Source organism: Bactrocera latifrons, unplaced genomic scaffold (genome assembly GCF_001853355.1).
Source record: "Bactrocera latifrons isolate USDA-ARS-PBARC rearing strain unplaced genomic scaffold, ASM185335v1 scaffold_145, whole genome shotgun sequence".
Classification (NCBI taxonomy): Eukaryota; Metazoa; Arthropoda; class Insecta; order Diptera; family Tephritidae; genus Bactrocera; species Bactrocera latifrons.
This window is the reverse complement of record NW_017534908.1, coordinates 713,969-739,182: the sequence shown is the minus strand read 5'-3', so window position 1 is coordinate 739,182 and position 25,214 is coordinate 713,969. Positions and strand designations below refer to the sequence as shown.

The 25,214-nt window shown below is 36.1% G+C and overlaps 1 protein-coding gene across 3 annotated transcripts in view; it reads right to left on the bottom strand.

The window, feature by feature from the left end:
- LOC108965665 overlaps nt 1-24,611 on the bottom strand; it is a 34,098-nt gene extending 9,487 nt beyond the window's left edge. Inside the window, exons 1-8 of one of the 3 annotated variants that reach the window (XM_018928218.1) lie at nt 24,187-24,611; nt 10,767-10,893; nt 10,644-10,710; nt 10,249-10,567; nt 10,002-10,125; nt 9,708-9,839; nt 4,480-4,668; nt 4,258-4,375 (exon numbers count right to left, since the gene is read on the bottom strand). In XM_018928218.1, coding sequence (XP_018783763.1) covers nt 4,258-4,375; nt 4,480-4,668; nt 9,708-9,839; nt 10,002-10,125; nt 10,249-10,567; nt 10,644-10,710; nt 10,767-10,842 — 1,025 coding nt within the window. In that variant the 5' untranslated portion in view covers nt 10,843-10,893; nt 24,187-24,611. Of the gene's footprint in view, nt 1-4,257; nt 4,376-4,479; nt 4,669-9,707; nt 9,840-10,001; nt 10,126-10,248; nt 10,568-10,643; nt 10,711-10,766; nt 10,894-20,253; nt 20,309-24,186 lie in introns of those variants that run through there. The other 2 variants (XM_018928220.1, XM_018928219.1) reach the window with 2 other exon arrangements.
- Nucleotides 24,612-25,214: the final 603 nt, after the last annotated feature.

The following is a 25,214-nucleotide window of genomic DNA, read 5'->3' as shown; positions in this document are numbered from 1 at the left end:
CAATGAGGCAATGTGGCAGCAACGACTCAACAGGTGATCGTTATAGTGCCGTTTTATGTATTTTTTATTGCCAATCGGGCAGATAAATGGCAAGCAAATACAAAATAAAAGAGAAAAGCGAGGACGCGCAACAGTGCCATACGACGGGACGCACATATATACATACATATGGTATAGTGAAGCGCGCTGCGGTAAGAATACCCTTTTATGTGTTCAAAAGGCAGCTACTTAGTGTTGATAAGGCGCCTTTAATATGGCACAACAACGTAGCAGAGAGCCGAAGAATGTAGCATGTTCCACATTGTATATATATATATATTTTGTTTTTTGGCTGTTGTACAACAAAAAAGGGTTTACATGCATTTAAAATTATTTCCTATGAGCATTAAATGAAATGCGCTGTCATCTATATAATTTATTTGACTTTTGTTTTTGTATGCCATGGTATTGTTGCTATGCGTTGCTGTTGCGCTTGCGCCACACGCGCTCACGCGACTCCCTTCCGAGTGGCCGAGTCACATTTCATTGATAATAAAAGTTGACATTAACGACAATGTTGCCACAACAGTTCAATGCGCATAGCGATATGTAGTCTTCTATGTGTGTGTGTGTGGGTAATAATTTGTATATTATGCAAATTAGCGTATGAATACCTTTACAACGACTTGCTGCATGCTACAGATGCACGAGCTGCTGCAGGCAGCGACTGTAATAAAGTTCAAACAGGGCGCAGCCACCAAAATCGTTGTCATCTAAAGTTGCCCATTCAATTTCATTTCATTTAGATGACACCCATACACATTTAGATAAGTACAAGTAGGTATTTTCTAGTACTAATACGAGTATCTGTCTGTGTTTGGCATATCGGTTACCTCACCCGCGTTATTATTTTGTCGCAAGAATCTTTCTTCTTTGCAATTGTAATTTACACGAAATTTATGTGACATTACCGTCAACCATAACAATAACAACAAAGGTTGAAGTGAGGAACACTAAAGCGACCTAAACTGCCACTAAACAGCTCCAAATTAAAAAAAAAAAAAAAAAAACAAAAAAAAAAAAAAAAAAAAAAAAAAAAAAAAAAAAAACAGATGAGTGTAAAAAAAACTTTAAATAATAAAAAAAAAGGAAAAAAATTGGAAAAAAAAAATTGGAAAAAAAATTGGAAAAAAAAATCGGAAAAAAATCTAAAAAAAAAAGATTGGAAAAGAATCAAAAAAAAAATTTTCTTTTAATTGGAAAAAATCTAAACAGAATCGGAAAAAAGTCAACGTCTCTTCAGCACTGTAGCCGCACAGCGTTCGCTCATTGCAACAGGTTGCCCTTCTTGTAGGTGCTACACATGTACCACATTCCGTTTTTATGCGTTTTTTATAGGCACACATACATGTGTACATACTCCCTGTTTGTAGCGCATGCGCCCATAATTTTGGTTTTGGATTTCAATGCGTTTTGTTTTCTTTCAAATTTGACACAATAGTATGCACTTAATGTCACCTTATTCATTTATGCGCTTTGTTGTTGCTCTTTTAGTTTAGTTGCCTTAAGTTATGGCAGATCGGCGTGTATGTTGTGCGGTGCAGACCGCACACTCACTTTAAAGTTATTGCAAATAAATGCAAGATATTTAATAAAATGCCCACGAAGTGTTGGTTTTTATTGAATTTATAGACAGTGCTGTTCGTGGGTTGCACTCATAATTCAAATTATTTTATTCACGTACATACAAGTATGTGGAAAAGGTTATTTTGTAGAGCAGAAATAATTAGAAATTGTCAAATATTTAGAACGTTAGATTTTTGTGTATGTTATTGTAGAATATTATGAATGAAGAACGCATTTTCAAAATTTCTACTTAGTACTACTTTTTTTGTTCTCGCCATTAATACACGTTTACTTTTTTTTGGCTTCAATGGTTAAAAATAATAATTCACCGGTCTAAGGATCAAGCAGCGTCAAATTAATTCAAGAGACCCTTAGATAAATGGATAGTTAGATAAATGAGGTTGATAAGTTCCAATATACTACTAGGTACTAATGAGGCGATGTGATCCCTATTCGGAAACATGGTTAGTTAATGCTGCGGAACATATAAAAGTGCACCTTATGTGATTAGGTTACGATCTGATAGACTTTACAGGCGTTCCGTACACTCTAGTATAGCGTAGCGTTTTGATCTCGTACACAGAGATCGCTATAAATGCCGTTTACTGTCGCTGATTATGATTATATGTTCGTTGCGTTGGAGGTTTATCTCTCTGCACCGACTTATAGCAAAGACATCTGCTTGGAATAAGCTCTCAAAACCTCCTGTAGGTATAAAGAGTTTGGTGCGTGGTCCTCCGATTCCTGAACCAATTCACTACGACGTTTTCTAGCCGTAGATGTAACACTTATTTAAACTATCCATAAGCAGTAGCTCATGAGCAGAATCATTATATTCAGCTTTGCTGCTAAGGGTAACCTTGAACTTCTTAATGAAGTTTACTCTTTTGGTAATGCTGTCCCTTGTGAGAAGAACCAATGGTATTTCGCTACTTAAGTCCTTCATAGGTTGCAATGAGATTACCGTACCTCTGCCAAACCCTTCTGCTGTCATTTGAGGCAGTGTGTTTTTGGCTTATTGAACGGTTACTATGTGAAGCGGTGTGAGTTCCGTCGGCCATTTGCGCCTGGCATGCGATGCTTTAAAGATCCAAGTGTAGAGTGGTATATAGCCAAGAGACACACAGAAAAAGCTTGGTAAAAAGAAATCCATTGTTTTTCCGATGATGGCTTAAGTAATCTATATTTGGCGTTATATAATTTCGATAGGGTTGCGCTATGTGGTGTTAGAAAGATAAGAATTTGCACTAAGAAAACTTCTTAGATAATTTTGTTAGTGCTTGTACTCAGTATTGTTAAAACTTCCGTGAAATGTGAAGACCAGCAGAGAGAAAATAATACAAATATATAACAGTACTTCTTCGGTAAAGACGACACGTAAAGCGACTAAAAATATGAACAGTGGAATAGTGTTTATGTCCTGGATGCTATCATCATGTGTAACTTTAGTTTCTTTGTTTCTGTACCTATAATCTTGCAACATCTGTAAAAGATGCATCACTCTCTGTAGTAGAAATCGTCGAGTAAGATCACCATGTAAGCACTGTTTCGCTTACCAGGAGCTCAACTCAGCACAAAGATCCGTTTGAAATAATTTAAATAGGTTAGCTTAGGTTAGGTTAATCTGGTTGGCCAATAGGCCAAGCATAGGACATGCATAGACCAGTTTGGTCCTTTGCGATACCAGAGAGGAGTAGTCATCGATGCCCGCGCTTGTCACGAATTTTAACATACTCTGCGGTTTCACTATCGATACCTCCTTCAGTGTATCATATCGTGGGGATTCCAGATGCTTCCAGGGTAGTCCCAATGCGGGACGTGCACAAGTTTCCATGGTGCCTTGATTTAGACATTTTCTGCAGTCTTATCGATCTGTCAGCCCCTTCCTGCTTGCGTATGTCGCCACCAGACAGTGAGTAAGTAAGGCTGGCAAAACAAAACGAAGCTCGATGAGTTAACTCAAACAACCCTCACGGACTAAATATCATTCTAGAAGTGCTGATGAAATCTGGGACAATATAACAAAGTCATGTGAAGGTGGAGGCCGGATAGCGGCGAGTGGATGCAAATGGTAGTCAGTCCAAAATTTACAGTCAGGAAGGTTTTTTCATGTGTTTAGTGGAACGGACAGCGAATAATCTCGTGAAGACAGAAATTTCCCAAAAGCGGCCAGCTGTGGCCAACAGGAGAGGAATTGTGTGCCATCAGGACAACGCCAGACTATACATATTTATAGTAACGCAGTAGAATCTTCGAGAGTTGACTGATACAAACTGATTACAGAATTGAAGCAAATTGAGTGTTGGCGTGTGTTATCAGACATCCGTGCAAATGTCTTGGATGCCAATAAAGGAAAGAATATAAAGCCTAAGTAGACGGTACTTTATGAAATAACAAGTAAGGAAGGGCTAAGTTCCGGTGTCACCGAACATTTTATACTTTCGCAAGATAAAGTGATAAGTTTAAAAACATTCGCTAATAGAAAAAAATTGTTTAATTAAAAACGTATAGGAAATATTTTTGCTGTAAGAATTGTTAGATATTTTTTTTTTTTATAGCAAATCGAACACACAGTAATGAGTAACTTCAAGCCTTCCCTAAGACTTCTTAAACAGCTTATAAACTCGTATTCAAATAAAAAATTTTACTTACATGAAACAAGGACGATCAGCGCAAGTGACGCCCGGCTTGCAAATCTTGCCATCGCCCACGTGACCCATCGGACAGCGGCCACACCTCAGACCACTAGCCGTTTCGCGGCACTCAACACCTGCAAGTGGTGACAAAATCGTAAATTTTCGCCATTCTACACGAACTTCAAATGTATGGCTATAGAAATGGTGTATATTTACTGCACTGCAAATATAAACTCACCTGGATAGCAGGGATTGGCGTTGCGACATGTTGGTTCCAAACGCAGGCTGCTGCTGCTCGGCTCCTTGCAGCCGGCGCAGTTCTCGAGCAAGCGGCGTAGGTAGGCGATCTCTTGACGTTGGTTGGCGATATCTTCGCGTAAAAGTTTCACCAATTCCATTAGGTCGCTCAATGATTTTGCGAGGGCGTCTGTATGCGCAAAAAATATATAAACAACATAAATTAACAAAAAAAAAAAAACAAAAAATGATGTTTGTATGTCTTATATATGTGTATGTACTTATAAATGAGCAACAACAAAGGTGAGGATAAAAGATTAAAAAAACATTAATGAATAAACAACAATAAGAAGATGCGTTTATGCCGTAAATGTGCAAAAAAGTACAATAAGACACAAAATAATGAAATAAAATTAAACAAAGAGGTAGTAAAAACAAGTAAAAACATTAACTTCGTCTACACCGAAGCTGTAATACCCTTCACAGGTGTGTATCTTATAGTATAAAAGGTATACTATAAAAAGATATTTATTTTGATTTTGATCGATGGGTTTGTATGTCAGCTATATACAGGGTTTGTGGGGATACTAAAAGGACTGAGCCGAATTAAAATAAATGTATTGAACCAATTCTGTAAAAACTTTCAAAATAAGCTCTTTCTGCATCGATGCGGCGCTGCGAGCGCGATTTCCTAGCATTGAAGGCGTCACGGAACTCATTCTCCGGAATAACCTTGAGAGCCGAGGTGCATTGGATCCTCTCTGTCGTCTCAAAATGCTTGCCTTTCATTGCCCTTTTCAGGCAAGGAAACAACAAAAAATCCGAGGACCACATCTGGGCTGTAGGATGCGGAAACGTTAGTATGCCGGCCTTGGTTAGGTAGCTGTTCACAAGAACGGCTGTGTAAGCCGGGGCGTTCCCATTAGCTGCGATGTCTTGTCAGAAACGATTAACCCTTTGTTTGAGTCTCTTGAGGACTTAGACGTAAAACTTGGCGTTGACGGTTTGTCCCAAGGAACAAATTCATGGTGGATGATGCCTTTGATGTCAAAAAAGACAATGAGCATCGTTTTCACTTTGGATTTGCTCATTGTTAACTTTTTTGGGCGAGAAGACGCCGGCGTGTGCCACTTGAAAGATTGCCTCAGGATAATACTCAAAGATCTATGACTCGTCAATTGTGATTATGTTATTAAAAAAATGGGGGTCCCTATCACACAAGTTCACAATTTCTTGGCACACTTCACACAGTTTCGGACAGAATTTAATCGCCCTCTACCCGATCCAGTCGGGATGCGGACCCTCCGAAGTACAATCACTGTGAAAGGAAATCAGTTCTATTACTTTTCGGAGAAACCCTGTATTATCGTGATCCGAACTCAACAATTTGTTCGTAGATTACAGCCTTGCTATGGGCAAGAACCTATACCAAATTTTGTGAAGATAACTTGCTAAATAAAAAGGTTTTCCATATAAGAACTCAATTTTGGTTGGCCAGTTTTTATGGCAGCTAAAGAGTGATCCATTTCGAGGTTTCCTACTTAAAGCAAAAACACAGAAACTTCAAATTTAATGAATAATATTTATTATCATTCCAAATAACATCCTTTGGCATTTATTTTTTAAAGGTTATCTATTCCAAATGTTGGCCGCGGCCACGTCTCAGGTACTCCATCCATTGAGTTCAATTTTTCGATGGCTCGTTCGAACATTTCGACTGGTACCTGGACCTGCGTGATGTTTTTCAAGGGATTGTTCGCATAGACTTTAGACTTTACATATTTCCACAGGAAAAAAGCCTATCAGTGTGATATCATACGATCTTGGTGGGTCTTATAAACAGCCGGACAGAGAGACATGGATAAATCGAGTCGGTTCGCCAAACTGATAATTTTTGAATATGGCTAAATATACCCTGTTGAGGGTATAAAAACAAATAAAATTGGCCAAAAACGTGAGTAACACAAATAAACACTAAATCATGAAGCTGCTACATACATATAGCCAATTGTCTGTACATATAAAGCGTGCCGCAGCGCGGAATTATAACGCAGTTGCGCACACGCCCAACCAGGCAGCAACAACACAATATAACCTCCTGCAAGCATATACCTACTCATTTAAGTATATATTTTGCGTATAATTTCAGCAAAGCGTGGGAAGTCGCCTCGCTGGCATTTATATTTGTTGCTATATGCGTCTATATGTGCTTGACTTTTGAATTGCTGTTGATGCTGGTGACTTAAGTGGCCCCTGGAGCTTTATTTTTCTGAATTTCAAATACACTCGAGCTCATATTGCCAAGTAGTACGCGCACAATTCAATCCGCATTTCTTCTACAGCACTTCTCAAATTGCAAAAACGCTCTAAATTCAGCTTAATGTAATCCACACCAAAGCTTAGCTTAGAGGCGCGCTTTAACAATAGCCAATTGGGTGTACGTTGTAGTTTTATGGTATTATGGTTGTTAAACTCGCGCATACTAGCACCAGCTGCGTGTTGCAATTGACTGCCACAGTGCAAAGCCCTGATTGTGACAATGACAGTGACAGTGACACTGAGCGTATGACAATAGTTTTGTTGCAGAGCTTGGATTGCAAGCGATACGACATTGGATATATGTAGATTTGTGCGTTAGACATATCTATCTACAATTGTGGCAATACTTGTAGTTGCTGTTCCACTCGCACCCACTCGCAACTGTGGAGCAGATCGAGTAGTTCTAATATAAATTGCAAATTAACCCTTGTTTTACTAAAAAGCATATCTGAATTAATTTGATGGGTCCAAAAGATTAGTGTCTCTACTTCAAGGCTTTGATGTTCTTAAATCACAAACACTGGAGTCATCTTTAATTCAGTAAAATTTTAAACTATAGTTCTCTTCAAACCATTCCACTATTTTACTAATATTTCTCCTTTGTAATCTCTATCTCGCGATATATAAAATATAATAAGTCAAAAATGCGTTATGGTTTGGAAAGTCATTGTCGAAAATATCGTGTCTCGTGAAGCGGGTAGCATTATATCTGTGATAATGCCGTTAGACATATTTATTTATTTATTAAATGAAAAATAACAATACAATTATTATCTTACAGAGTAAGAAGCCATTAGACATAATGGCTCGAGAACTGAAGCGGATCTATGATAAAAGTAAAATTATAGATAGGAAGCTGACAATGGTAGAGCGTAAAGAAGAAATGGTATACCATGGAGAGTATGGAGAGTATGGCAGCTCTGATACTGCAAGAGCTGAAAAGAGCCGAAAACAAAGAAGCAGTGAAGCTAAAGGCGCGTATAGCGGACTAATGACGTGAGCCAATAGGCTAAGCTGGCCCTGCGATATAATGCTTAGCGCCGGTCCCGCAGTGCTTTCCAAAGCTACAGAAGACGGAGTTAAGGGTTTAGTATGTAAGTATAACTGTTTCGCAAGTCTTCAGTCTTTTCTGAATTGCAAAAATTTCGATCCATTTCTGAAGTGTTTGGTTACTGCTGAAGAAAAGTGGGTTAGTTACCAAAATGTCAAGCAAAACCGGTCTTGACCGAAAGGCAGTGAAGCGGCGCAAACAGTGGCAGAATTGACTGTCATGAAAATATTATTATGAATATGGTGGGATTTGCTGTGAATTATCTTCTAAAAACTATGCTCAAACTCTTAGTTCGGTACATGTAATGTCAACTATTGGAACATCTGTAGGAAAATAATTTTTATAAAATCAACTGTCTGAGATTTTTTCCAATAAGGACAAAGAGTTCTATGAGAGTGGTATTATAAATTTTCCTTCAAAATGGCCACAAGTTCTAGAACAAAACTGTACTCATTTAAACTAAATTATTCGTAGACAATGGGTAAACTAAACACTTCTGTACATTTTAATGTTATTAGTTCCTAGAGAAAATTAATACATTAATTCACTGGGTATTTCGAGGAACAGTGAATCTTAGACCCATAACTTCTGATTACTTGTTTAATTTTCAAAGCTGATCTTACTTACATATTAAGTTAATGAAGAATAACTCACTTCAATCACTTAATACCATCGGTTATAGAAGCTTCTCCAGCTGTTGTGGGCTTTGAGAACTACATGTATAGTCGACGCGGTAGAAATTGAAAGACTTCTCGATGAAGCTTGCGAAAAGAACACATCATACTATAAGGTTCTGGATTCAATGTGTATTGATTCCTTACATTGTTTCACTTTTCTCCTGAACATCTATCGGTACTTGCGCGGGCGTAAGATCATTCTGGTTCAACATATATTATAAAAGAACCAACGAGTTTTTCCAGAAAGAACTGCCTTCTTTTCTGAATTATAGCTGGTTGTTGTTCCATTAGTGTCTGTGCGATAAAGCAGTAACTGCTTGGAAGATAATGTGGTAGAAGCATCTCACTTTTTCGCTTTATTACTGTTTGCCCCACAATTGTGGTATTAAAATTAACACACACAATTACATTTAGACTTCCAGCTGAGCAGGAATAGAAATTAAACAACTCTATATAATTTCAAGGGAGGATGGAGTCATGTATAGAAGTTCATGCAAGTGAGAAAGTTCTGTGAGCGCCATTCACTTGAGAGTGGCTAGAAACGATTCTTTTACAAATGGCTCAAACACCTCACGACTTCCGATCTTAAACCAAGTATCCTCTGAGTAGCCAAAAGAAATCCGTTTGAAGGCGAGCTAAAGTGAGAGGCCGAAACGTCCTCTCCCCATGCTAGTGCGCGTGGTTTGCGATCCGCCACGTAGAAGATACTCGGATAAGAGACCGCCCCCTTTTAATGATATAATTTCAAGGCTAGTCCGAATGCTCATATTTCTGAAACGAATGACACAATCGGAATATGATGAGGCTGTTTTATGCGGATATGAAGATCCTACTCGGAAATGGCCTATGTTTATATGTATGTATATGAACTTAAGTAATCAACTGATGGTGTATTGTGTCACAATAACAACTTCTCTAAAATATAGCTTACACTTTCACAGCTGATTTAAGTATTATCGGTTGGCTGTTGAGTTCAAATTCCTACTGGGATTTTCAGTTGTTACTACAAAAACTTTATTGCACACAAATGAGGACTTGCATAGATCTGAATTAGTTTGAAATTGGACATACAGAAAGTATTGGAAGGTTGCCTATCAGTTCAGGCTCTACACATATGTACATACATTTCAAAACATATGTATATTAGTTCAAACTCGTAAGTAATATACCATATATACATACCTTCACAATCGCCATGCATGATGGGTATGTCACCGCGTTGCTCAACCTCAACCGGAATGCGCTCCTCCTCGTGATGTTTATCGTTCGAGTCGTTGCTGAACCAATTGCGTACATCGCGTTTCTTGTTCTTCTCTGTGTGGCATACAAATCATAAAGGAAAGTGATCGATGAACTAATGCAAATCAGTACAATAAAAAATTGCCCCCAAAGTAAGTGGCAGACGCATGCGCATTGCAGGCAAACCAAATAAAATACACATGTAAATAAATGACAATTGAAATGTGTTACACCTACCCGCCACCTGCGTACGCATCATGTGCACTTTGTTGCGCTTATGCACGCCCTTTTGGCAATTGGTGCGTTGCAGCGCCGGCTCGAGTTGCCCGTCAAAGTACAGTGGATATTTGCGTTCCCTGAACTGTCAAGTAGAAAATGATAAATAAATTTAAATTTGCTGTATTCCTCAAGCCTCATTCCTCAACACCTCGCTCTCCCTCTCTCTCTCTCACACTCTTAAATATAAAACTAAACCCTCACTCACCAGTTTTATAACCGGATCGGTATCCATTTGTGCATAGAGCTCGGTCAAACTGACATCTAATTCATGCGTCGAACTCTCCTTGCAATCCACCAACATTGCAATGCGATTCTTATGGAAATGCAATGCTAGCGAGCGTATTGTGCTGGTCTCATTCGTATTGGGCAATTCGAAGTGTTTCGACACAGTGGCACCGTTGGCCGTTACATCCAAGGTGACACGTTGATTCATGCGATCGAGGAAAAAGGATAATTTATGTTTCAGTGTAGGGAAATCGATCATAAAAAGTGCTTCTATGGATATGTGTAGTTTGCGACGCGGCCTGCAATGAAATGCGAAAAAAATGTTAAATTTATTTGGCGTACTTGCAATGGCTTCGCTCTTCAGCGCATACCTACCGTATGTGTCGCATTGATATGACACAATCACCCTTCTTTATGTGCTGCTCCAGTTCGGTGGAGGCCACTAAAATAAGTTATTTTTGAAAATAAGCTTTATTAGGTTATACGTGCTTGACAAACCTGGATCAAGTGATAGCGAATTCACACTGCCTACAGCCAAAAAGGCTGCTATTGTGAGTAGATACAGCCAGTTCATGGTTGGATGTTGGATACAGCACGCAATAATTTCTAAAAAATCAGCTTTAACCTATTAAATAATAAAAACAACGAAGATTTAAGATTACATTATATTTTTTTTAAGCTATAGGGCTTAGATAGGAAAATATGTAGAGATTATAGCATATTCTTGAACAATAAGCCACCCCAAAATTTGTGAAGATAACTCGGCTAAAAATTTGTTCAGGCAAGAAATTGATTTTTATCGATCTAATTCTAGGACAGCGCTATACTATAGTGGTCCGATATCGACGATTCCAAAAAATTAACAGTTTCTTGGGAAGAAAATTATGTGCGCAAAATTTCGGATCGATATCTTAAACACTAAAGTAGCAGTTCGAGTATATACAGACAGTCGACTCAGATCGTCACGCTGATCATTAATATATATAGATGAGAGTTCCTAGTATTTAACTAATCGACTAATCGGATAAGTAATCATTCGATTAATAATATTCGGTTTGCAGTATCCGGATAGTCATAAGTTGTCGAGTATTCGATTAATCGCTCATTTTGAACTATCCGAGTTCCACTCTCCACATTACAAAATATGCAATAAATGGCAAAACATGGAAAGCTAGTACGAGTACAAAAAAATGTTGCGCTGTATGCCAGACCAATAAATGCGGTGCATAGAGTCACAGCAATAAGAGTAACAAGTGCTTTCCGACCTATATCCAGCAGAATCCAGGGAGACGAATTCACGAGATTATATGAGCTATCAGTGCCAATTACAGAAATCAAAAAAACAACAGAGGAGAGAAAGAAGATCATAATTATGTGGCAGCAACAGTGGCAAACCTCCACCAAAGGGCGTAGAACGCACATACTTAAACCTGACATCCATCTATCTACACAAATTTTAAAGTGCCATCAGTCCATATAGTTTCGAATTTTAATAGGTGAAATATTTCAAATCAGCAAATTTTTTAAATACATTAATAGTGACAGGGGTTATTGTTCTCCATTGAGACTAATCAATATATTCTTAAATTATTTTATTTGCTTAAAATCTTCTTAAAACTACTTAAAATCTATATGAAAGAATCAAAATGTGAGTTCGTTTTTCGTTGAGGTGAAAGTTGAACGGTACAAATTTTTACTGCACTTATGTGCCAGTGCTCCTATAAGGCGTAATGACTGGCAGCGCTAGAAGTCATGCTGTAACTCACATCGCACTACCTAGTAATGAATCAAAATACTAAACATACACTGCTTCAAATGACAGCTGTAGGGTATGACATAGGGAAGGTAATCTCGTCCTAAGAAGTGATGGCCTTAAGTGATGAAATACTAATATCATTAACTTCACAAATAATTTTAAAAATAGCCTCGGCATTAATACTAAATGGAATACACTGACGGCTCAAATCGTCGGAGAAATCTTAGCTATAAGTCGGTGTGTAGAAATTTACCGCCAACTCAGCTATCGCAATGAAAGTATTGCCATGCTCAGCGATAGTCAAGTGGCACTTAAAGCGAACTCAGCCTGCGATACTACACCGCCAATGGTGCATTAGTGCATAGACGAGCTGTTCGTCGTTCGCAATGAACCTCTTCCGGGATTTCATAAGAGTATAGTCTCTTATGCAAAATGCCGGATATGAGACAAGAAGCCGGAAACTCCCGAGCACTTTACGCTAGACTTAACGGCAGTCTGTAGGCACTGATTTAAGACCTTTGATCCATATAACCTTTGCAAGTTGCTGCAGTACTGCAGTATATTTCAAGCTGAGGTATTTTCTTTGGCGAAAGCAGCGGAGCTGGCCTCTAGACAGCCAAGTAGCAATCAAGGCAGTAACCTCGTACCGCATATCGGCCAGAAGAGTCTTGGGAAGAAGGGCAGTGGAAAATATTGCCAGAAGTAAGCAACTTCAGCTCTACTGGGTGTCAGATCACAAAGGCATCGAGGACAACGAAATAATGGACTAGATTGCCAAGAATAGTATGCGGGTAACATCCGAAAACTTAATAAATATTGAGAAGACTGCAGCAGATGTTTAGAGCGGGACACCAGGGAAACATTGGATCTCTTGTTCATTTGCTTGGGGTCGCCACGGTATGATACACTGGAGGAGGTATCGATAGTGCGGCCGCAGAATCTGTTAAAATTCACGTCAAGTCCAGGCATCTTAAAGGAGGACTACTTCTCCTGAACTTAGGGCCTGAACTACATTTGGTATCGCAARGGACCAAAACTGGTCTATGCGTGGTTTATTGCCTAACAGTTTAACCGAGCCTATCTACAGTCCTCTTCATTTTCCCATAAATAAATATAAATATTGAACTTCGGTAGAGTATATACAGATGAAAGGGATTGATGTATAAAAATTCATCCTTAAACTCCTTAATAATTTATGGTTGGGAATATAGATCGTAAGCTCGATAGATGAAACCTTTAATAAAATTATTTATACTTTTTTACAAAGTGAATTCTCATTAAAAAGAAACTTCCTTTTATTTCTAGCTTAACTAATCACTGCATAACATTTTATTTATGTATTTTCGCTTATTACTCATATTTGCTCAACCTCATAGTTCCGAAAATGAAMGCAAGCCCTGCTAATTTTCATTTATGTGTTTTTCATCTGTGTTGCGACAACAAACTTAAGCCTATGGCCCATATATATTAAGTCTATGACATAGTTTTCTTAATCAATCAAAATGCCGCAGTGATTAAAATATTATCAAAGCATCGTTTATACCCATAGCACACATACAATCATACCACCAAACATAGATATATATGAACATTTCAAATTGTCCACTGCAATTTGTCCACTAGCTGCCGCCGACAGTACCAACAACAGCGCGACAGTAGACAATAAACTGTCAAGAGACGCCAGTGTGGGTGATCGCCATTAGACATTTATGCCGATCTCAATCTTTTATTTTTAGGTAGTTTATGTCTTTATTGCGCCAATCAAACGATTTAAGTGATTTAAGCTGTCGCCGCAAGAAGATCAGTTGCCTGCAATATTTTGATTTTATTATTTCAATCTTAGTTGGCGTTGTGTTGAGTATAGGTTTATTTATATTCGTATTTTTTCGTTTTTAATCCCTTTGCGTACATCTGTGGTAACTAAGTACTTGCTTGACAAGACCTTGAAAACTTCTATTTTATCATTGAATTTTCTTTTTTTTTATTAATTTCTCAGGAAGCTTCTATTTACACGCCGATTGATTTCAATGTTTTTTTTCTTTTTATTCAGAACACTGGAATAAATCCTTTAATTTAGTTACTRTTAATGCGATTTGAAACCCTTCAATCAAAGTGGATTACCCAAAAGTTTTAGAARAAGATGTAAACAGCGACATGTGATGCGTAAGCAAGTGGTGATGTGTTTATTCTATTATGAAAGCGACCTGTTGCATGAAATTTTCTTACATTTACAGAGTTGATTTCTGACAATAAAAATTATTTTTCATTCATTAAGTATTCGAATAATGAGCAAAGTCAAAAAATATATCGTTTTGTCAAATACAATATAATTTTCCAGCCAACATTTTATAATATCTATTTTTCTGCGAGAAATTTGAGACCTCCCAAGAAATATCGTTGTTTTGACTCCATAAGCTACTTAGAAAATTAGACCACTCTAGAGTCTTAAAAAGGTCCAACTTTGACCGTTTATTCTGGGAATAAGGAAAAGGGAAGCTAATATCCTTCTTCTAGGTCTTATGAAACATGTATATTTGCTACAAAAGGGTGGGTACTAAACAAATCTTCAGAATTACCTCAACGGTGTCCATGATTTTAGTAACTCGTATAAATGAAAGAAGGGATCTTAACTCTAGTAAGATAACGATAAGTCGAAATACGTACTAATTTGTTTACGCTCTCAGGCTTTCATTTTTATTTKAAGCAACTTAAAACGAGGTTGAATTTTAGACCGAAAATAGCAATACATTTTTTGGAAARTAGTTGTGATACTTCAGCTRAAATATCAATTAAATATGTACGATAGTCTCTGAGTATCTTTGCCATATTCTAAAAACTCGTTTATGGTCGCTAAGCACTTGATCCTACCATTGAGTGTGTGGAGCATCATCTTTCAGCTTATTTGTTGTATTTTTAAGCAGTTAATTATATTTATTTCGCCAAATCATGATGATTCCAAAGACCAAAGGCAGGAACAGTTCTCTTGAATACTCCAAGTGCTTTCTCATCTCGTTTTATCATCGTCTATGTTTCTGCGCCGTATAATAGGGAGGGCGTGATGATTATAGATTGTAATTTTTGTTCTTCGAGAGAGCGATCTGATTCTCAATTGACTACCGATCCCAAAGTGGCACTTTTTGGCAAGAGTATTTTTGCGCTTGATMTCCAACCTTAGATTGTTAGTGGAATTCACCCCTTCAACAGTGACGTGATTCCCAAAATTTGTCTCGTTCAACACACGATCAACCTCTTTTGTTTTTTCTTTTTTTGAGGCTTGGAAAGGCTGCGCTCTATCGCTAAAGTCTAAAATATCAATATCATCTGTGTACCCCAATGATCTTATCTTTTTGGAGTAGACAGCGCCAATACGATTCAGATTAGCGGCGAGAGTCACTCCCGCATTATATTGAAGAATAGCCACAAGAGAGAAAATCACAGTGCCTCAAATCTCATCTGGCATKGACCGTCTTTGTGGTGTGTTCAATTCTGCTTAACTGTATGAGTCTCGCGGGGATACCAATTATGGCTGGCGTTGAATAGACAGCTCATCTTAGTATTATCGAAAACAACTTTGAAATCTACACAAACAAAAAAACACTTACATGCTGCTCTGTAAATACTTGAATTAGGTAGGCAGCGTGAACCAAGTCACCCGATAAGGCACCAATGTCGGTCAAAGTTGTTGGATTTCGATCTGTTTGTCAAAGATCTTCTCTAAGATTTGACGTATTATAAAACTGTGGTTTATAGGGTACAGTTAAGCATGCTTAAAAAGAGAATAAATCGGATCGAATTTGACCCGGACTGACAAAAAAGGATTTATAGCCTTTAAATAGGCTCCAAGGCCAAGTATATCATATACTCCGCTGAGATGGTCTTTGGTGCTTTTAACGAATTTCGGTTTTTACGATTCGGCTCATTTTAAGCGCCTTTGATGAACTCAAGCTTTTCAAAAATCTAGCAGCTTTCGATGGGAGATAAAAATTTGTCGAAGATTTCAAATGCATAGCCAATATCTCGATAATCAAGACAAATAAGAAAAGCAGAAATAAGCAAAAAATTGGGTTACTATTTAAAAGGAGCATAAATCATTATTCTTTTATCAACCTTTTTCCCCAAATATCGTACATATGGAAATGCCGCTTCAGGAAAAAAAATGTTTAATCCCGGTAATAAAAATTCGAAAACATGAATATATGTACATATGTAATAAACATCAAAAAATTTCTGCAGAAATATTTTATTTTTTTAAATAATTTTTCTGTCTAACATCAAATCCCTTGTGTAAGCTCCCACGCCATTTGCGCTAAAACCGCAAAATTATCAAAATAATAGTAAACTTATTTGCCATGAAGTGTTAAGCCTATAATTATACAGGGATTGACAGTCATAAATTTGCGATTTGCACAACACTTCCATTTTACGCGCCAAATAATAATAAGTAGTCATGAGCTAATGTAAGGCAAATGCGAATTTAGTGAGTATATACACTTAAGTGTGAACTCTTTGGCGCTAAAAGCCGCTGATACTCATTTATTCGAGATACAAAACGCTGTCAATTTTATTTTCTTAGGCATTAATACATATATACATATACTATACACCTATACCATAAAAGAATAATTACAACAACAAAATATATTATTATACTCATTCCAATATTAACAATTCCGCGCTCTTTTCTTGTTTAGAACTCGCAAACGGGCATTTCTACTTGATGTCTCTGGGCGCATGCGCATGTGTGTGTACGTGTGTAAAACCGCAGCTTTGCAATTCACGCGGAAATACCTTTAAGCGCCTACGCATAGATTTCAAATCGAATTCGTTAGATAAATAGCGGCTAGAAGTGTAGTGGTATAAAAAAAAATAACAACAACCAAACACAACGCAAAAACAACAAGTTAGGTGGTGAAAACAGCATCAACCGCACATACAAACTTACAACGTAGTTAACCTTTTATGGCCAGGCACACTCACGGCAAGTGAACGCGCTTAGAAAGCAACGCAAGCGCGTAAGGTAAACAAACCACACATAATTGATGTGTGTGTGATTGCTTATTGGTGTGTGTACGCGTGTGTGACTGCTTATGAATTTGTGAATCTATGTGTCTAAGCAAAGATAGACAGTTTGGTTTTTTATATGCCCATTTTTGCTTAAAATTAATGTCTTTCGAAAAATGCAAATTAATGCGTGAATATTTATACAAACTTATTTTAAATGCGAAAATAAATATTCACATGATAATCAATTTACCATAATTGGCAATAGAAAGGCGCTAAAGCAATCAATTCTGTAGACAAAATGAATAGCAGCAAGTCAAAAAACCTAAAAAAAACGAGAACTCAAGAAGTGTGAAACACTTTGGGATGTCACAATTGTAAAATGTGAACACGGCTGAAACCCACGGTAAACAGTACTTGTTCTAAGGTGAAGTTATGGACTAATTGCGACAAGTCTCATTACCAATTTTCTCTATGGGAATGAATAAGATAGGCATCGATCAATAATTTCGGCATACAAGTATGAGAGCTATGGSAAGGTATTGACTAATATTTATCTTCTGAACCGAAAATCACATTATACAAACTATTATGATATATATTTAGCAAAAATTATTGAGATATCCTATAGAAATAGTATCCGAGTTTGAATACTATTATAAATAGCAGTGGATCRAAGGTTCTGTGTATGTGGTACAGAGAAAGGTGCAGATCAATTTAACATTTTTTTGAAAATATTACATAACGATATCTTGGAAACCAAAAGCGCGTCGCTAGAGACTATGCCAAAAATCGTATTTGAGCAGTCTTTCGACACTTGAAGGCGGCGCTGGCATAATTGCTTATATCGAGTGGAGCCTATTTTTAAGGCGACACCATTAATGTAGGCAAATGAATAATTATTTTTTGAAATAACGAAAATTACCGTTATTTTTTAATACACTTGTAAGACTCATCGAAATATCTGTCATAAATATTTTATTGATCTACCATTTGGTAGAAATAATGCGGAAACCCTATAGAGAGAATGTAAAAGAGCATATCGTTACTTAAAATGCAAAATAACGTAAAATCACTTTTCATAAGTTTACAGACGAAGGAAAAACGATATATAGAAACTACTCTGAGAAAAAAAAATAGTTTCGGTTATAAAATGGTTATATATTGGTTATATCTGAGAGGGGATGCTTGAAATTGTACGATATTACATATTTAATACTTATGATGTAATGAATCGTAAGCAATACAAAACTAAATTTCGATTTTTTTGATTATACGTTCCAACAAATAGTTTTGGCGAAATCGTCGACATCGAAGTACTATAGCATCTATGCAGTTGCCATACACTTTTTTATTTGACAAGATATCAGCACAAAACGAGGCATAGATTATTATCGAATCTTCGAATATACTGTTTAGATAGAACCACACATTACAAATTACTAGGAATCTAGGAAAAACTAAAATTTAATCAAATATCTTGCAGTCAGATTAATCTTTGAAATCATATTACTTAATGTTAAAAAATACCCGAATTTTGAGGAAATTAAATTTTAATAATTCTATACTGTTTATTAACTTTAATTCTAGTTAACACATTAAMATTTTTGAAATTGCATAAACATTATAAACTGCTTTATTCAAAATAAAAATATTTAATTTAATATGTAGTGTGAACTTAGTCTTACATCAGACCTGTACAGGGAAATTATAAAACTAGTAGTCTTTGAAACCAACAAAAATGCTGGCATGTTCAAACCTTTGCAGATTGATGGCTATTTAGATATAGATATTAAAAGGCAGATTGATAGTTATTTGGAGTTAGATAAAACTAATGAACGGCAAAGCTTATCAAATCAAGTATAAATTTTGGAACAATGAAATTAAATGTTTGTCACGACAATCGAAATTWACTACTGCCTCAAATTGTGATCGAAATCGAAATTGAAAATCTCGAGAGGTGTAAATATAATAGATCATGGAGTGAAGGAAAAGAAGAATGGAATACAAGTGCCTAGACCAAGAAGATTGATGGGTGATGGATTGAGGATGGATTTTACCTTGTCAAATATAGAAAATAAAAAGGAATCTTCAATTAACCATTGACTAAACTGAAGTTGCCCAAATAATGAAAAAAAAAAAATTAAAAAATTATTTTATTTATGTTTCACCAAATCTATCAATCAAGGTTTATGTATCAATAAAATACTTCCTGTCTTTTTGTAAATCATTTAGATTAAAGAGCTATCATTTACATACATACATTCATATATAAACATCTAAGAACTACAATTATCTGTAGCTTCTGCACATTAGTAGACATAAAGAGCAACCTTCAGTACCTACACTCATAATAATTACATACATATACATATGTATGTATATGCACGGATGTAAACAAATAAAGCTGTAATAAAAAGTAATTTACAAAACTTTTGCCATCATCCAAACAATSAAATACTCTACATAAATATTGATAATAGCAGTATATTTTGAGCAAGGTCAAGATCTGTTACAGATTTTGATTCAATGTAATGCTGTATGGACAACATTAACTTATATAAATGTATACATATACATATTATATGTATATRAAGCTTGTAGAAAAATACAAAATGATATGTAACCATATAATTAAATCAGCAAAAATAATTAAATTTTGCGGTTCGATCTTACCAAAGGGCGTTCGTAGTAAACTACTCTAAAAATAGAGTAATTATTTCATGTACCCACAATTCCACCATTCGGCCATCAAAATTGCACAAAGTGGCAGACAAGTTAAAGATTTATATGTTCATTCTTTCTTAATACATATTATAGCTCCTTCTAATATACGGAAAGACTTGAATACAAGCATACACTATTAACAATGAAATTCTGAAATTTTTAGAAAAGCCTATAATTCTTTAATAGTAATATATTATCTTTTATAGATCTAGAGCTGGTCAAACAGCTATGGTAAAAAGTACCGTTAAAGGCTACTCAAGATTTATAGCGATTGCAAAGAAAGTGAACTGATTTCCAGAATTCCACTAAGCATACAGTGGATTGAGATTTATATATCAAGGACAATTTTAGTCTAAAGTCCAAAACTCCCACAGATCTGTTTTAAGTAAGGAGACCGCCGGCTTCTACCAGTGTATATTTAAGGTGAGACACCCACTTCACTGTGCACCGTGTGCTTTTAAAATTATTTCTTAGCTATAATATTACTTAAAGCTTCCTCACCCTTTACAGATTTTAGTGAGAATACTCCACAATTATTGATGTGCTTCAAATATATTTTTTTTTAACAATAAATCTTCAATGTGAACACATAAACGTTTCTCTAATTCCAATTTTATATCTTTCAACCGATCTGCARTGAGTGCCAACTTTTCACCGGATAGACACTTTTCTCCGAAATCGAAACAATCAACACTTCAAAGCGATTTTTATGACATTCGCACTTTCGTTTATTTTGATTGGTCCTTCACCTTGAACACRTACATACACATGYATGTAGGCAACAYGCGATCACTCGTTAAGAATGCCACTAAGAATTAATTCCTTTTCGATTTACTCGTAATCTCGCATTCGTACTCGTAGTAAGCGTAAAGACAAACCGTTGCGGTCAACTACCGCAAGAATCTAGTGATCTCTTTACCCTAAGTAAGGCTGGCCTCTCTCTAGTTTGGGGCTTTTAACGGGCCATTGCCCTATTGGCGTCTCGCAGTAAGGCTAGGAATCCTGCATGGAAGAAGATAAGGTGGAATCAACACAAAACTTCCTTCTTCAAGAAGGACTCAAACTCTTGGTAGCGCATGCCCTCAGACATCGCACCGAGCTGGCAGAAATGAAAATTAAATGCCTGTGCAAATTTGTATTGGCTACCAAGCGTTTKGTTCATTTATAGTTCGAACACAGGTGTTTTTCTTTTCCATGGCCTCTCAAAGGACTACATATAGTAGTCCACGTGCGATCTTCGGTCAGCCATCTAACCTAACCTTACATTTGATATACATAAATGAACAAAAAAAAATGTAATATCTGTTGAATCTGCAAGTAAATAAGTCGCAAAGTTTTGCATTGGAAAGATGCGTAATATCTTGAGCCGAAGAAATTTATTTCAGAAATAAAACATTTTTAAAATTTTTGTTAGAAACTTTCTAGCACATTTGTATACATATCAACAATATTCATCTACAAAAATCTATAAGCCACATAATCACATTGGTATAAATAAACAAATAAGGTGTATGTTTGCTTCCATTTTGCCAGCTAATTTTCAACAAAACAAAACACATAAAACCAACAAACAAAATTAAGTCCAAAGCAATTTAATCACGATATTTAACATTAGAATTGAGTGCAAACTCGCACAAAATGCGCGCATAAGCTACTCGTAAAATATCAAATTATCCAAATAAGCATTTATAATCGTTTTAATTAAAGTGACTTGATTGTGGCAGAGAGCAGCTATTTAATTCAGCGCCCACAAGCGATTAAAATGTGGTTTGTATACAACATTTGCCATAGAAATATGATTCAAAGCRCCACACGAAGATATACATATGAATGTATAAATATGTTATATTGTATAGAATGGTGTAATAGAGTAAACAAATTGGAAACAGTTGCGTAACTAGTGTTTATGAGACTGGTTGCGGGTACTACAAAATCATAATTTAATTAAAGATATGTTTAGAGCATTTTTTAATAAAAGGGAAGTACTGAGAGGCAAATCTAATCTCTTGACAGGCTTGATAAAGGTTCAGCTTCTCTTTTAAGCACTTTATTTTAAAAGTTTTTAGCATTGTTCCTTCAAGATTGTAAGCAAGTTATTGTAAACTAATCGGAAAAAATGTCTTTAGAAGCCGACTTAATTAAAACAAAAGTATTATTAGGATTTTGMGAAATAGTTGGTCGATTTCACAGCGTCGTGTCTACTTCGTGTTCCGAAACATAATTCAAAAGTCATTGGAAAGGGTTTGGAGGCAAATGAAAAGCTTAAATGAAAATTTACTTTGAAACAAATTTTAAAAGACTTTCATTTATGATTAAGATTACTAAAAGTTTTTGCTTACATTTTAAGTATTTAAGTTATACAATTTTTAACTTTTTTTTAACAAAATCAGAAATCAGAACGGCTTAGTAGGTGATAAAAAAAATACTTTTCATAAGTAAAAATATTTTTACAGATATATTCAAATTTCAAACTACCCGACCAGTACAAGGTATTAACTAATTGTGAGTTTATTTATACATTTCTGAATATTCAGCAAGCTTTTTGTAATAATACATGTAATATTACATTATATTTTGATTMTATTCATGACTAAATGACCAAATATGTGTTGCGAACGCAATTAAGGCGGCTTGAAACTTTGAAGATCGCATATATATATATATGCACAACCACGAACACATCGTTATGTATAAATCCATAGATATAAGAGTGTGCTCATATACATTTAATATGAATGAATTAGCATACAATTACCGCTAAGGCACATAAATTTTTAAAAAATATATTACACTTGTTTACAATTTGCATACATTTGTTGACAGCAAATTATTGCTACAAAAGAATTTTCAATTCCTTATTAAAAGTAGATTAAAGTAAATTAAAGAAATATAGTGAATGMTAAAATCGAAAATGATATGTTCATTAGATTCATGTTAATTTGAATTAGTGTATAAACGTTTTATGCGTTTTAGAAGGTAACACCGAAATGATCAAATTGGTCTTCTTCTTTTTGGCTTAGACAATGCTTACGCGGTTACAGCCGAATTGGTATAACCGTGTTTCCTTCCCTTCGCTTCTCTTTTCTTATAAATTCTAAATTTTTCTGCAGATTTTTTTAAGAGAAATCCATGTTAAATTTTGTGAAGATRACTTTTCAAATAATTTTATTTTTTTCAAATAAGAACTTGATTTGTTACGTTAGTTTGTATGGCAGCTATAGGCTAGAGTGGTCCAATCTAAYAATATATTTAGATAGTAWTACCTTGTYTTGAATAATATCTATKCAAARTTTCGTGAAGAAATYATATCARATAAAAATATTCTCCATACAATGCTTTGATTTTCAACAGCCAGTTTGTATGGGGGGCTACATGCTATAATAAAGTCCGATATCGGCCGGTTCCAACAAATGAAGGATTCTTCGAAGAGCAAAATTTCAGTTCGGTATCTCTAAAACAAAGGATTTAGTTTCCGTATTCCATGTAAGTCGTCACACTGCTATACCGGGTCTTTTCGTGGTTGAAAAGGTGGCAAACTTAATATACCCTTTTGAGTACATACACATACAAAAAAATAGAAGAATCCTAAAGGTAAGAAGTGATAGATTTTCTTACCTTTAGGATTCTTCTATTTTTTTTGTATGTGTATGTTCTCAAAAGGGTATATTAAGTTCTTAATGGGAGGACGGAGCCATGCTTAGAAGTGAACGCAAGTGAGGAAAGAAAACAAAAAATTGTCATTCACTTGGGAGTGGCCAGCAACGATTACTTTACATATGACAGAAGCAGATCACGACTTCTAGTCTTAGACCAAGAACATTCGTTTGAAAGTGAGCACAATTGAGAAGGCGAACCGTCTCTTCCCAGTGGGCCGCCAGTGAAAAGGAAACAACAGTTTTGGACGGTAGAAACCCTTTTATTATTAATAGATTATCTTTTATAGGTGTAGAGTTAGTCAATCAGTTAAGAAGTGCCGCTAAAGACTAGTCAAGAAAAAGCTATAAAATCGCATAGGAAGTGAACTGACTTCTAGAWTTCCACTAAGCATACAGTGGATTGGAATTTATGTGCCAAGGCGCATTTAAGTCCATAGTCCAAAACTCTTAAAGACCAGTTTCATATAAAGGCGATCTCCGACTTCTTCTAGGCTATATTGAGATTTATATATCAAGGAGTATTTTAGTCTTTAGTTCAAAACTCCCTCAGACCGGTTGCATGTATGGATACCTTCGATTTCTTCCAGTCTACATACATTGAGATTTATATATCAAGGAACATTGGAATCTATAGCCCAAGACCCTCACAGACTAGTATCATATAAAGAGGACCTCCAACTTCTACCAGTGTAAATTTAGGGTGACACACTCACTTCACTGTTCACCGTGTGCTATTAAAAATATTTCTTAGCTATAATATTACTTAAAGCTTCCTCACCCTTTACAGATTTTAGTGAGAATACTCCACAATTATTGATGTGCTTCAAATAAATCTTTATTTTTTCAACAATAAATCTTCACTGTGAACACATTAACGTTTTCTCTAATGSCAATTTTATATCTTTCAACCGATCTGCAATGAGCGCCACCTTTTCACCGGATAGACACTTTTCTCCGAAATCGAAACAATCAACACTTCAAAGCGATTTTTATGACATTCGCACTTTCCTTTATTTTGATTGGTCCTTCACCTTGAACACACACATACACATGTATGTAGGCAACACGCGATCACTCGTTAAGAACTCCACTAAGAACTAATTCCTTTYAGATTTACTCGTAATCTCGTACTCGTACTCGTAGTAAGCGTAAAGACAAACCGTTGCGGTCAACGTATCAACGTAGACTGCTTGAGCTGAAGATCGCTAAGAGGCAACAAAGTTCTTGATTTTGCTGCTGTACGATCAGCGCCAAGAGAAGTTAGCCAGGCCAATAAGCATGCTCTTGCCTACGCTAAATATACAAACGTAAAAATATTGTGCGTTCGTACGCTTGTGTGCTCTGACTTGCCTACTCATGGGATTACCAGCTGAGTGGCTAAGTGAGTGCTCGGTATCGCTCGCTTGTTCGCAACGCCGCATCGTTGGGTAATATAAATCGAGCGAAACGTATCGCTTGCTCGTTGTTGCTGGTGCTRTGAGTGGCGGCAAGCAACACGATCACCTCAACAGCAGTGGCACCGGCAGCAACGGCAATACAAAACCAGCGGAAAGTGAGTTGCTGCTAGTAATACTCGTGGTATAACGCCCACGTAGAAGTGTTTTGCTGCTTGCGACTGCTTTTGATTTTGTTGCATGCGCTATTGGATGGCAGCACAAATGGCATGCACTTCGAAATATTTATGGTATGTTTGTATCACTTTCAAGCGCCACTATTCACATTTGGATTTGCTTTAAAATTGTAGCTTCGATTCGTACCAAATTATTTCGCTTTCTATTATGCTSATAACAGAACGTGGAAGTCACT